General features: G+C 33.5%; 1 protein-coding gene across 1 annotated transcript; it reads left to right on the forward strand.

Moving 5' to 3' along the window:
* Nucleotides 1-451: 451 nt before the first annotated feature.
* Nucleotides 452-13,965, forward strand: LOC124373403. Its single transcript, XM_046831776.1, has 5 exons — nucleotides 452-559; nucleotides 10,130-10,159; nucleotides 10,293-10,713; nucleotides 11,938-12,066; nucleotides 13,770-13,965. The coding sequence occupies exons 1-5, from the start codon at nucleotides 512-514 to the stop codon at nucleotides 13,874-13,876; spliced, it is 735 nt and encodes a 244-aa protein (XP_046687732.1). The 5' UTR covers nucleotides 452-511; the 3' UTR covers nucleotides 13,877-13,965.
* Nucleotides 13,966-15,491: the final 1,526 nt, after the last annotated feature.

The following is a 15,491-nucleotide window of genomic DNA, read 5'->3' on the forward strand; positions in this document are numbered from 1 at the left end:
TTGACATTTGCGTATAATTTGTTTATTTATTGGCTGAAAAATTTACGCCCTCTCTAGGTATATATATATATATATATATATATATATATATATATATTTATTTATTTATTTATTTATTCTATATAATAAATATGTTATATAAATATAATATATTTATTTAATATAAATACTTGTCCCAGCAGAGCAAGTACTTTTTGTGATTTAATTTTTATTGAAATTATATATATATATATATATATATATATATATATATATATATATATATATAGTGATTTCAATAGCACAAATAAGTAAGTTCCGGTTAAATATAATAAGAGATGTTAAAAATTATCAAATGGGAAATATTCACATATTAATTGTAACACGTAAAATCTGAATAGACTTGATGACAATACCCGGTAGTCCGCATGTAAAGATTGTATCGGCAGATAAAATCTTAACAACGCTGTCCGGATGTTGGTCCAGGGACAACGCAAACGATATCGGGGAGTCAGCTGAATAGGATTGCGCCATGAAAATCTGCTACCTGCCTATTTTTATGGCAGTGGCCGCCACCGTTGTGAGTACTGTTTACACATAAAAATCTTTTACGCTGAAAATAATGTTATATGTCTTCCTTTGCGGTCAGAATTGTTAGTTAAGGTCTATTGTTAATATTGATCTTTGTTTTGTGTGTTTACTAGAAGTTAACAGTAGCTTTACACGAAATTTCGTAGGTACGTTTAGGAACAATTATAGTTCCAGTGAATTATATGTTAAACACCAATGTTTGGTTTGCCTTGTTTCACAAAAATTACTTACTCCACCGGGATCTAGATTCAATGTATATTAAAAATTAAATTTGCTTATTGCTATTTTTACAAATTTAATGAATGTAAACAAAAGTCGTTTTACAGGTATTTGGTTTACCAGTCATATGTTATTCTGGTTATTTAAACGCATATGTGACAGATACTGCCAAATACAAAATAATTGAATTGTAAAAAGTATGGGCTCTGTGGTGTAGTGGTAGCACACACACTCGGCAGATGTGGATTCAGGCCCCGGCGGAGCAAGTACTTTTTGTGATTCAATGTTTATTAAAAATTTTATATATATATATATATATATATATATATATGTGTGTTGTGTGTGACCACGGGTAACAGCTAGTTCCATATGTAAAGGATCGCCTGGTTTTCAATGAAATATAGTATTTATTACTATAACTTTCTTATTATTTGTAAAATATTATTAAAACAAGTAACAGAAATGTTTATAGTGTGTGATGGCAACAAACCACAGGCCTGCAATGTCTATTATTGTTACAAGCACGTACTCGTAGTACCTAGAACTGGATCAAACTAAGTACACATCATTACAAGTAACCGAAATGTAAATAGTGTGTGATGGCAACAACCCACAGGCCTGCACTATGTCTATTATTGTTACAAGCACGTACTCGTAGTACCTAGAACTGGAGCAAACTAAGTACACATCATTACAAGTAACCGAAATGTAAATAGTGTGTGATGGCAACAACCCACAGGCCTGCACTATGTCTATTATTGTTACAAGCACGTACTCGTAGTACCTAGAACTGGATCAAACTAAGTACACATCATTACAAGTAACCGAAATGTAAATAGTGTGTGATGGCAACAACCCACAGGCCTGCAATGTCTATTATTGTAACAAGCACGTACTTGTAGTACCTAGAACTGGATCAAACTAAGTATACATCATTACAAGTAACCGAAATATAAATAGTGTGTGATGGCAATAACCCACAGGCCTGCAATGTCTATTATTGTTACAAGCACGTACTCGTAGTACCTAGAACTGGATCAAACTAAGTATACATCATTACAAGTAACCGAAATGTAAATAGTGTGTGATGGCAACAAGCCACAGGCCTGCACTATGTCTATTATTGTTACAAGCACGTACTCGTAGTACCTAGAACTGGATCAAACTAAGTATAACATCATTACAAGTAACCGAAATGTAAATAGTGTGTGATGGCAACAACCCTCAGGCCTGCACTATGTCTATTATTGTTACAAGCACGTACTCGTAGTACCTAGAACTGGATCAAACTAAGTATACATCATTACAAGTAACCGAAATATAAATAGTGTGTGATGGCAACAAGCCACAGGCCTGCACTATGTCTATTATTGTTACAAGCACGTACTCGTAGTACCTAGAACTGGATCAAACTAAGTATACATCATTACAAGTAACCGAAATGTAAATAGTGTGTGATGGCAACAACCCTCAGGCCTGCACTATGTCTATTATTGTTACAAGCACGTATTTTTAGTACCAAGATCTAGATCAAACTAAGTACACACCATTACAAGTAACCGAAATATAAATAGTGTGTGATGGCAACAAGCCACAGGCCTGCACTATGTCTATTATTGTTACAAGCACGTACTCGTAGTACCAAGAACTGGATCAAACTAAGTACACATCATTACAAATTAACCGAAATGTAAATAGTGTGTGAATGGCAACAACCCACAGGCCTGCAATATCTATTATTGTTACAAGCACGTACTTGTAGTACCAAGAACTGGGTCAAACTAAGTACACATCATTACAAGTAACCGAAATGTAAATAGTGTGTGATGGCAACAACCCACAGGCCTGCAATGTTTATTATTCTTACAAGCACGTACTTGTAGTACCAAGAACTGGATCAAACTAAGTACACATCATTACAAGTAACCGAAAGTAAATAGCGTGTGATGGCAAACAACCCACAGGGTGCACTATGTCTATTATTGTTACAAGCACGTACTTGTACAAGATTACAAGATCTTTATTCGTAAATGCAAAATACATTTTTACATTACATGTCAAAATACTAAAACTATATCTAACTTAACAAATCTCTTACACAGTAGAAACATTTATCAAGAAAGTGTGTCTTTAGTTTTTTTTTTAAATAAACGTAGATTTTGATCATTTTTAATATTCAATGGCAATGCATTGAAAGCTTTTGCACCCAAGTGGTATGGACCCCTCTCAAATGCGCTAGTACTTATGTGCAGCCGCAGATATCAGCCCTCTTGATCTGGTCGGATACTGATGGTAGTATCCATTGCTTACAAAAAGCTTTGGATTGTCCTTAACAAAAGAGCATAGTTCGTACCCCACCAGACCCGCCAGAGTAAGTATTTTTAATTCAGCGAAAAGAGGTTTACAAGTTTCGAATCTCCTACGTCCTGAGATGATTCGCAAACACCATTTCTGAAGAACAAATACTCTATTAAAATTTACTACACTGGATGGACCCCAGAACATTAACCCGTACCTCAAAATCGATTGAACGTGAGAAAAATATACTGTTCGTAGATCATCTTGGCTACAGACCTTGGCGAGACGGCTGAGAGTAAATCCCATGGTTCGAAGCCTTTTGCAGACATGTTCCACGTGGCCGCCCCATGTGAGCCTATTATCGATATATAAACCCAGAAATTTAACTGAGATTTCTTGCTTGGCTTCTTCGCTTCCTAGTTTGATAAGACCCTGGATATTAAACTGGTTTGTGTTCCCTAGATGAAACTGGATGATATTAGTTTTGCTGATGTTTAATTATTTAAGTTTATTTAAATTGAACCACTGATTTAAACTTTGCAACTGGATGTTTGAATTCGATATAGCCAAATGTGGGGATTTATTGGAAACAAGAAAAGAACAATCATCAGCAAACATCGTAACTTTGAGGTCTGTTGAAATTTTTGGAAGATCGTTTACATAAATGATAAATAATACAGGACCAAGAATAGAGCCTTGAGGAACACCACAAGTAATGGCTCTATATGATGAGAAAACTTTATTTTGGCCATCATGGATTTGGACGGTTTGATTCCTATCAGACAAATACGACTTCATGAATTTAAAAGAGTGACCTCTAACTCCATATTTTTCTAGTTTTCCAAGGAGAATATTATGATCAACGGAATCAAACGCTTTGCTTAAATCACAGAAAACACCAAGGGAATGAAGTCTATTGTCCAAAGAAAGCGATAGTTCGTTTATAAAATTGAAGATGGCTGATGTAGTGGATTTCCCTTGGCGGAAGCCATGCTGCTGAGTAGAGAGAATGTTGTTGATTTCTAGGAAAGCCACAAGTATTTGACAGACTATTGATTCAAGAATTTTTGAGAAGCACCAAGATCTGGGTCAAACTAAGTACACATCAAGTAACCGAAATGTAAATAGTGTGTGATGGCAACAAGCCACAGGCCTGCAATATGTCTATTATTGTTACAAGCACGTACTCGTAGTACCTAGAACTGGATCAAACTAAGTACACATCATTACAAGTAACTGAAATGTAAATAGTGTGTGATGGGAACAACCCACAGGCCTGCAATGTCTATTATTGTTACAAGCACGTACTTGTAGTACCAATAACTGGATCAAACTAAGTATACATCATTACAAGTAACTGAAATGTAAATAGTGTGTGATGGGAACAACCCACAGGCCTGCAATGTCTATTATTGTTACAAGCACGTATACTTGTAGTACCAAGATAACTGGTCAAACTAAGTACAACATCATTACAAGTAACCGAAATGTAAATAGTGTGTGATGGCAACAACCCACAGGCCTGCACTATGTCTATTATTGTTACAAGCACGTACTCGTAGTACCTAGAACTGGATCAAACTAAGTATACATCATTACAAGTAACTGAAATGTAAATAGTGTGTGATGGGAACAACCCACAGGCCTGCAATGTCTATTATTGTTACAAGCACGTACTTGTAGTACCAATAACTGGATCAAACTAAGTACACATCATTACAAGTAACCGAAATGTAAATAGTGTGTGATGGGAACAACCCACAGGCCTGCAATGTCTATTATTGTTACAAGCACGTACTTGTAGTACCAATAACTGGATCAAACTAAGTACACACCATTACAAGTAACCGAAATGTAAATAGTGTGTGATGGCAACAAGCCACAGGCCTGCACTATGTCTATTATTGTTACAAGCACGTACTCGTAGTACCTAGAACTGGATCAAACTAAGAACACATCATTACAAGTAACCGAAATGTAAATAGTGTGTGATGGCAACAACCCACAGGCCTGCAATGTCTATTATTGTTACAACCACGTACTTGTAGTACCAATAACTGGATCAAACTAAGTACACACCATTACAAGTAACCGAAATGTAAATAGTGTGTGATGGCAACAACCCACAGGCCTGCAATGTCTATTATTGTTACAATCACGTACTTGTAGTACCTAGAACTGGATCAAACTAAGTACACATCATTACAAGTAACTGAAATGTAAATAGTGTGTGATGGCAACAAGCCACAGGCCTGCACTATGTCTATTATCGTTACAAGCACGTACTTGTAGTACCTAGAACTGGGTCAAACTAAGTACACATCATTACAAGTAACTGAAATGTAAATAGTGTGTGATGGCAACAAGCCACAGGCCTGCAATGTCTATTATTGTTACAAGCACGTACTTGTAGTACCTAGAACTGGGTCAAACTAAGTACATATCATTACAAGTAACAAGACACTACTGCAATGTGAACTCATTGTACCTACAGTAACACATAGTGTACATATATAGTACCGAACAAGCACTGCATACTTATACATATTTGCTGCTATATACGTACAGTTAAAACTATATTTTTACTAAAAGTTTAACTTTCTTATCTGGATATTGTTATTGTATAATCTGTGCTTAACAGCAGCGGTGCAAAACAGGTTAAAAGTTTTGTTACTTTCACTTCAAGCTTACTCTGTGATTTCTCCCTAAAATGTAAACAAATTAAAATAGTCGATAAATTAATTAAACACAAAGCGGTCGTAAAACAATGATGCCACAGAACATTTGATTACGTTTAAAAAGCTCTTTCAATTAATAATATTTATTTGCTGCAATGCCGCTTTTTAGACAAAGATGGAAATTTTTGTACTAAGAATAGGCTTTTACTTATCCCAGGGATCCTAATAATGCCCATATAAAATTTCAGTATATTCGGTTGAATAGTTTACACGGGAAAATGAAACAAAAACAAAGGCACTTTTATACTTATAATATTATTAGGATTGGACCACACACGTATCTTGTACTAACAATTAATTGCTAGAATTAAAATGGAGGCAGATATTAAACTGTATTGTAAATCTTCAAAAAAAGAATATAAAAGCCAAGCTTTTATTTTAAAAGAAACAACAGTTCATAACAGGAAAAATGTTCAATACTTTATTATTTTATTAACTTCCGGCAAAAACTCATATAAATCACATTATTATTGCTTGAATAGGCATAAATTATTTTTACATACTCCTAAGAACCAGCTGTAATGAAACTTGGCTGAGCGTTAGCAAAGCCTACAAATCAGGCTGATATTTATAGAATGAATATAACTGTAAACTTGACGTTTTACATATAGTTCTCACTTAATGTTCTGACAAATACTTTTTTCCTGTACGTCTGTCTGTCTATATGCCTGTGCGTATGTTTTCTGCTCAATATATCAAAAACGAATTGAGCTATGGGATTTACATTTGGTATGTAACTCTATTCCTACTTGGGCAATGTCGTGTTTGATGATGATCGATTTTGCTATGCCCTTTTATGTAGACTAGCTATCCGCAGGACATATTGAGAACGATATCCGGCTGCAGACTTCATTCATCTGTAGGTTTTCAATGTTGCATTGAACTTTATTTCTACATAGATACAAATAATTTCGACGATGATGCGTGTCTATCCATGAGATTCAGCTCAGTGTCATTCCAGTCAATAACTCAGTATGCTGGCAGATTTTATCAACTGCCTGCTGGAGGGACGTAAAAATTTCTGTTCTGTCTGCCACCTTTCAGTCTGTAATACTATGACAACAAGTAAAAAAAGGTTTTGGGATAAGACCACCTTTTATTTTGGGATAAGATTTATATCTCTACTAGTAAATCCGCCTCTTACATTTAGTTGCATAAGCAATATAATATAATATATATATAATAAATTTGTATATTCTTTGTTATGTTTTTCATCTATGTTAGGTGTAAAATTTTGTTTTAATACGCTTAATATTTCGATTGCAATGTAAGTTAAATACATATTTATTTTTAAACTAACAGTGACATATTATTAAGAAAAACGTTCGTATCAATTTAAAGTAAGTTTACTTTGATATTTTCTAAATTATACGTACATATTGTAGTAAACCGTAATTATCTTTCTAATATCAATCATCGTTAAAACGCCTTGTAATTGAGCATTTTTATCGGTTGTAAATTATATTATTAAATAATTATGTTGAGTGAAAGATATATTTTATTTGATGAATGTATAATTCCAAGTAATAATCGCTTAGAACGTCCACAAGAGATCGGCCACTCCGTCTATAAGTGACTTGTGGTCCACATGAAAGTCCTTTAATTTTTCTTCCTCGCTAGACTGTTTTATTAAATCAATTCGTTTTCAAGGAATTGATTTTATAACGTTTTAAGCTTATGCAGGGAATAACAGTAATTTTGTATGACATAGAATGTATGTATATAATATAATCTACTGTGTAACAGAACCTCAGTTGTCTGTGGTTGTTTTTGTGACCAAGCGTATTGTTGTCACATGCGTTCTTTAATTTATTTTATATTATTTAACCTTACCCAATGTATTACAATAACGGAGCCTTTGTGAAGGAACCAGGAATTTTCCGAACATTTTACATTATTCTTTGAAAACGGATATTTGTAATATATTTTCAAACAATTATCAAACTAAAATAAACTTCATGGACAAAAAATAAAAATATTGTTGTGAAAACATTATTACAACTACTACAAAATTTTAATAATCCAAACAATTTTACGCTTTATTCTTAGCTTTCTCATAAGCGTTTACTGTTTTCTATCAATTTGTAATAAGAACACAAGAGTATTAGGTACAAAAAGTCACCCATTTCTCATTGGCTGGAGAGAAAGAAGGATTTGTCTCTAATGGAGGCTACTTCTTCAGACAGTTGTAATAACGTTATGTATCGACCCACTTCAATCTTTGCTCAAATTAAAGCTTCATATATGGTAGCAGAAAATTATTGTTAAAATTCATTGTAACAAAAGAAATTAAAAGAACCAATTAGAGATTTTTACGAAAAATTTTATTCTTTTTTCTTTTATTTTTCTTTTAGTCTTTTTATTGGTTTCCTGGCTCGAGACGAGTGACAAAACTAGACGTAAATTTTAATTAGGTTCAGGTTAGTTTCCCACGGATCAGATTGTGGGTTGAAACAGTAATTTTAATATTTTTTGTCTGTGAACGATGGTAAATGTTAAAATTTGTTATTGCCTTCACAAATATCCCATAGTCAAAAATTTATATTTGATCAAACAATTCATTCCTTATAAAATAATTTAATTTATTATGCACAACTTATTAAGTAATATTTTCCTAATTTTTCCGCATTCATTTCAGCACGAGTCGGAGTTGGAACGTAATAATCACATCTACGTCAACACCTTTCCTTTGCTTGATTTGGTTTGCATAATCATACAAAAAGGTTTATATTTCAAACGTTTTAAGTATTTTCTCAGTTTCAGTACAGCTGTATCGACTAGTTAGCCTTTAGCATAGTATTATATGTTGAGTATTTACAGTGACGTCACCAACGTTTAAGGGGACCAGGTAGTGGCAATCTCGCCCATGTAAAATTTACCTTTTTTAGGTACACTTTTCTCAAAAACTAAAAGAGATATTGCAATGAAACTTTCACACTATTTTTTTTGTTGCTCTGTTAACAATAATAAGGATTTTCAAACATATATTTTTTACAACTTTTTTTTATTGATTTTTCAATTTTAAAACATTTCTTAAACTTTTTTTGCATAAAAGTGTTATAATTTTTTTATTTTTTATTTTCATGTAATAATACATCTTATTATTGTTTATTGTGATAATACAAAGAATGTGTGCAAGTTTGGTCAAATTTCGTTCAATAGTTTGCAAAATAATGGTACCAAATGACAAAAAAAAACAAACTTTCGGAAAACCAACATTTAATTTTACTCTGCCCTAAAACTAACAAATGTGTATAGGCCTACCTACTTGAACATAATTAGTGTGCACCATAGCCATAGGCTGGGTTATCTGGGTCTTCCTCATTCTCAAGTATTCTACGTTTCACTGTTTTTCTGACTTCTTTTGCTTTTTTTCTATATCTTTCATGGCTTTTTCAGCTTCAAATATGCGGAGTTCATCTTGTCGCTTGAGTCCTACAGCACAATTAGTTCCTGCTTGGCCACATAACTTATCAAGAACTTTTATCTTCCCAAGAGCTCCATCATTGTAACACAATATTGCATCTTGCACTCCAATTGTCAAAGTGGAAAGTCCAACAAAATTGTTTTTGGAAATCCTTGTCCAAATCATATTATTGAAGGACTCGTTTTGGTTTTGTGTCTTTCCGTGAACACATTTTTTTTAATAAATTTGGGTCTGCTAAGTCTTTATATATTGGTTTTATGTGCTCCATCACAGCAATTGGTAAATTGTTAGTGGGTGTAGGGGAAACTTTAGGGGAAACAAATGGGAAATCCTACTGATATGTGTATCAGCTCAGTGCGTTCCCGCACAAAAAATTAAAATTAATATGAATTAGTGCTTAGATTTGCATATATTTGGTATCAAATTGTTCAGAAAAAGATTGGCAACAATAATAAATAATAAAAAAAATTTTTAAATTAAAATATTTCACTACCTACCTGGTTCCCTTAAATAGCTGTTCCACTATTGCATTCCTGAACGTTTAGAAGTTACTTGTTATTATAACTTATTACTTTATTATCATATATTTATTATTGTTATTTATTAACTCATTACTATATTTTCGCTTTTTTGCTAAGATTATTTTGTACTGTTGTCACCTGTTTACTATTCTAATTTAACACCAAATGATTATGTTGATATTAATATATCTGTTTTACTATTTTGTACACTGGGTTTACCATTGGAAGTGAAATAAATAAATAGTTAAAATAGTAAAGCTTGTGTCCTTAACAGGATTTTTTTATTTCATTGTAAACAATATTGTATTTATGTGTACGCTGAAATTAAATTACTAATTGTGTTTCATTATGTTTAGATTCTGGGGATTTCGGCTCAGAATGTCAGGGTAAGTCCAAACAATACTTTTCATTATGTCCCTAAAATTTCTTTGAAACAAGCATCATTTTCAGAATAAATAGTCTGAAACTTATTGTTAGTAGCTAGGTTATATTTATGCCAAATTTTGTTTATATTTACAGGTTGCGAGGCAGCTAGATTTGACGCCGCTGACCGACATGGTCGGTTTGATGGGCATGATCATGTCCATGATGGTTCCAACTGAGGTCTCGTCGATGTTTACTGACAGCTTCGGCCAGGTATTCTCCGCAGTTCCGGTCGACTTCTCTTCGCTCACCTCCCTGGTCGGCCTGGGCAGGAAGCGCAGAGCAGTGTACCCTTGGCAGGCCCAGGTGAAGAAGATCATGAACGAGCTGGAGAGAGTCGAGAAAATGCTGGATGGGATGCCCAAAGTTCCTGAGGATCCGGAGTTCTCGTTTGATCAGGGCTTGGTGGGAGTAGACGATCGCGTCGGTACTGATGAGACACCAGTGCCTTTCTTTTACCGAGACGAACTGAACCGAAGGTTTGCCAGGAGCCCCGATAGTGATTCTGAGGGGGACAGTAAGTTAAGAAAATTGTTACAGAACATTGGGTTATATATTTGTAACTTATTCTTATTTACTCTTCCAACGGAATTACACCAGTAGTACACATCAATAAGTTAAAAAGAGTTTAAACGATTAATAGAACTAATAAAATTTACATATATAATTAAATAACAAACCGTGTTAAAAATAAATTATCAACGAAACCCCGAATAAGTAAGAAATAGAAGTAAGTTAACAAATAATCAACAAAAAGGTAAAAAACAAAGACAATAATAAATAACTAAATATAAAAACTAGCAACAGTAATAAATTTGTGGTGTATGATAAGAAATAAATAACAACAAAGTTATAAACAATTTGACAAATAGCCACATGCAAAAATATATAACATATATATAAAATATATAACAAGCAACATGCAAGAAAACTTGTCCTGTTAATGTTGTCTCGACCCTCAAGTAACGTGCATTTCATAACATATTCTACAGCCAACATTTTAAAGATTGTTCTGTGTAAACGAGACCTAACACGTCTTAACATGTCACACGTAACAAAATGTACTGTACACAGCACTAATTTTGTTGTTACGTGAAGGTCAAATTTCAAATTTTTATCTGCAACAATCTATCTAGAAATAAATATTTAATAAAATAAAAAATAGGATGTTATTTCTTCTAGTAATAACCATAGGTAGGTAAATAAAAGCCATAATATTTGAGTAATTTATAACTGTGAACGGATTTGAAGCTTATGTTCCTTCTATCAGTAAAAGGTATATTTGAATAACCTATATAAACCCATTCAGTATCTGTGCTAACTCTCACACTAAATCAACACTGTGGATGAGAACTCTGTTAGTATAATGGAACAGTGAGTACCGGTGCTTACTGAGCTATAGTTAGAGCTATATAGCTCTTATGACATAGATCTTATGCCTCATTTTACTCACAAAAAGTTAATATTATACTCTTTTGCTGCAATTTATAATGAATAATACCACTAAACAACGCAAATTTTTCTCAATAGAGTTAAATTAATGTACTTGATTGTTATGGACATTGGCTACTATACAAGACTACTGCACAAAACAGTACTACTTTTTTCATAAATCACTAGTTATGTTGTTTCATTTTTGGCTTACGCAATTTCAGTATTTGTGATCGATTACATTGATAAATACGTATGTTTCTAAGAAAATCATCTCGTTTTTAAATTATATCTAGCTCAATTTCACCAGGTGGAGCGGACATGCAGTCTAAGGCAATGGAGACGGCCATGAAAGGAGCAACCATAGCCGAGAAGGGCTTCGAGGGTGGTAAAATGGCGGCAAACGCAGGGTCCGACTTAGCAAAGAGCGGGAAAGCAGGTAAAGTTTACTTTCCTTGACCCAAGAATTAAATTTTTCACTCATAATTTATTGGGAATTAAACCTGTACGTGATCAAAATTTAAATCGAAATGAAGAGCTGTTACAAGACTACGTAGTGGAATACGTCAAAACGTTAACATTTTTACGCCATATTTAATTCAATCTTAGTATAGCCCCTTAAGAAAATGGTTTAGTTAGAGTATGAAACTCAGACCATTTTAGAGTAAGTGATATTAGATGTAATTTAGATCATTTATGCTAATCCAAATTCTATGGTTGGGCATACTCTCTATCATAGAAATCATTGTATTCTACATAGGCTGAATAGAAGTCTTAAGCAAAATTTAAAGTCTATAGATTAAATATTTTTCGAGATATTTCGTCACATGATAAATTAATATGCTTTGAATTCAGTGAGGTTTCAAAGCATTGTTTAAAATAAAATAAAATGTTCCGGTAAAAAAGGGAGGATACTACAACGCAACATTTCGCTGCAATCAAATATTGTCATCAATTTTCAACATTGACTTTCAATTGTATTTTGTTTTCTTCTACTCTATGAAGAAAATTTCACATGTTCTACGGATTGATAAAAGGACGATCAATCATAAAGAACTTTCACATCCCCTCCGGCAGGCAATAGAGAAAATGCGTCGGTCTACTGAATCACAGCCTCCAATGACACTCAGCCAAATTCCATGATATGCACCATCATGAAAAACATTCTTGTGTATATAGAAATAAAGTTTCGTGCCAAATTTAACGTAACCATAAGAATTTCTGTACTTCAATTTGAAAATGTATTTATTTTCAAACATCAATTCAACACTGGCGAACAGCTAAGACGATATCATTTGTGTGAGGGAGCTTTTAAGATATCCTGGCACATAAGTCATTTTCATTTTTGTTTCATTTAATTACGTTTCATAGCAGTGTTCAAGTAATAAAAGTTCCAGTAAGGGTGCTAGAATTCTGAGTCGAATTGTAACATTTTCTTTTCACTCTTTTTATTTTTACTCAATGACTAAAAGTCACATATTTAAATATGAAATTACTGTGTGCAGCATGTTTAAAAATTTATTTGTTCTAATTTTTCTGGTTGCCACGATTGCTACACATAAGATCAATATACCTATATTCACTAACGCTGAGCCAAATTCCTTGGAAAAGACATGTAACAATATCAAACTCAGTTTTGATCATTTATAAATTTCTAACCCCACGAGCATAAGCTTGTGTTTTCAGATGAAAAATAAGTCTATCAAAGATCTGAATCAACATATAAAAAATTATTTGTCTTCTTTTTGTTTTTACGTTTCCTCTTCCTAATGTCAAATCGCTGGAATTAAAGATTTAAAGATGTAATTAAAGCGTCTTAGGTCTTTGGCATTAAATTTGAATTCATCTTATAATGGTAATTATATCTCTGATATGTGGCTGCCTAAAAATTACACAACTGTCTCATAATTTTAAATCTATTCCACAACTGTCTCATAATTTTAAATCTATTCCACAAGGCCTTCCTACATAAAAATGTCATTAATCAATTAAACATCTGAGCTTTTGAAACAACAACAGTAAAGTACTGAATTAGCATCGTTTAAAGCATTAATCAAGTGCAAAAAAGCACTGATGTACGAGAATTTGAATTACTTATGAAATTGGTTATGGATCTCTGAGAATTTACCGGATTGCCATCAGGTGCTGAGGGGGCCGCTGCAGGGGCCGAAATGTTGTCAGGGGCCGCAGAGACTATCTCTGCCGGGGCCGGTCAGGGACAGCAGATGGCTGGGAGCTTCTCTGGATAACCGGAAGATCTGGAAGTTCAGGAAGATCTGTTGGTGGTGACACAAGTAATCAGCAAGAAATTGTAAAGAATTATTAATTTTCTTCATAATGTCCTTGCAATTTACTGTATTACCCATTTTCCTCGTAGTCTAGTTGCCGAGAGGCAATTTTCATTGAGTAAGCAAACATTTTTTTATCGATAGAGGGATGTTATCTAGGAAAGTTTATCGTCAGCCATGCTACATTAAAATAGATAAATATCAAAATAGTTAAAAATATCAAACGATAATTTTTCGGATTATATTTTTCCAAGCTTCATACACCTAAAAATCCAACTGTCAAACACATAAAGAAGGTTTATATCACTATAAGACAAATAAATGAAGAGTTTTAAATTCGGTTCTTTAAGAGACTATTTATGGTCAACTGACGCTAATGTATGACGGTTACGTGACGACTGTTAGTTAAAGTGTGTAAAGCTAAAAAATTTGATCTGAAACAAAAACATTCGATTTATATTTTTAACCCTTTTGGAACTTTCCTGTTACGACTTCCACGAACACTAGTGCGGCGAACAATGAATATATCTATCGAGTTCAATAAAAACTAGACTGACTGGTTATACAATCCAAATCGGCTTTCTGCTTCAGAAATACTATTGTTATTTTATTACTATATAAACTCCCCACATTTGTTTCCAAATCGATCAACAGATTTTTTCACAATTGCATAAATTTTCTCTACAATTGTTTTAACTCTTATTCGTGTAAAATCCCAACTTAAAGCCTCTACCTTTAGACCATCTTCTCTCTAATATGACAGCGCGTTCTCAATGTAATGTGCGGAAACCCCCACGCGCGCCACATATGTGTAGGTTGACACGACCTTCCAATCGGTTATACTTACTGTTGTCGCTTCGCTCATCCAAAAAATAAAGCGAAATAAATGCATTATCATTTTCTATTTTTACAAAAAAGAAAAGGTCAATCCCATAGCGGTTGTTATTTAAGGTGTTATTAATGCAAGTTTCGGATTCATTATACAGATCTGTGCTTTTAATTTCATTCCATAGTCATATACTGTTCTATACTTCAAACTGAAAGAAAAAGATAAAAGGAAATTAATAATTTAGGTTCGATACCTTTTTGTTCATAGCTTGGTGTTTCGAAGGTATGAATATCTGTAAACCTGATACTATTCAGTATATGCTCTTTCTTTGTAGTCCCTTTTCACTATATCATATTATTTCATTGCTTTAGACTAGATACTGTATCAGTATTTATTAATTAACCATTATGACAGGATAACAGGACTTTGGTAATTTGCTATCGTTATGGTATAACACAACGTTTTGAGGCTGGGAATCTATCCTCTTTGTCAAGTGGGATAGGTATTGCAAAATATAAAAATAGAGAACAGAAAGAAGAAAAAATGGAAAGAAATGGTTTCAAACGTACCAATAAGCTGCTTGGAGTCTAGTCAAGGCGTTGTCACTGCCGAGAATGCAAGTCCTGAGCACAAGTCACGAGTACGACAAATACACTCACACATCACACTGGCACGTATGAAAGTGAGATACGTACTAGAACGCTAAAATTATCCGAATTAAATGACATCAAAAGTACAAGTTGGTGG

This window comes from Homalodisca vitripennis, unplaced genomic scaffold (assembly GCF_021130785.1).
Source record: "Homalodisca vitripennis isolate AUS2020 unplaced genomic scaffold, UT_GWSS_2.1 ScUCBcl_5406;HRSCAF=12103, whole genome shotgun sequence".
NCBI classification, from domain to species: domain Eukaryota; kingdom Metazoa; phylum Arthropoda; class Insecta; order Hemiptera; family Cicadellidae; genus Homalodisca; species Homalodisca vitripennis.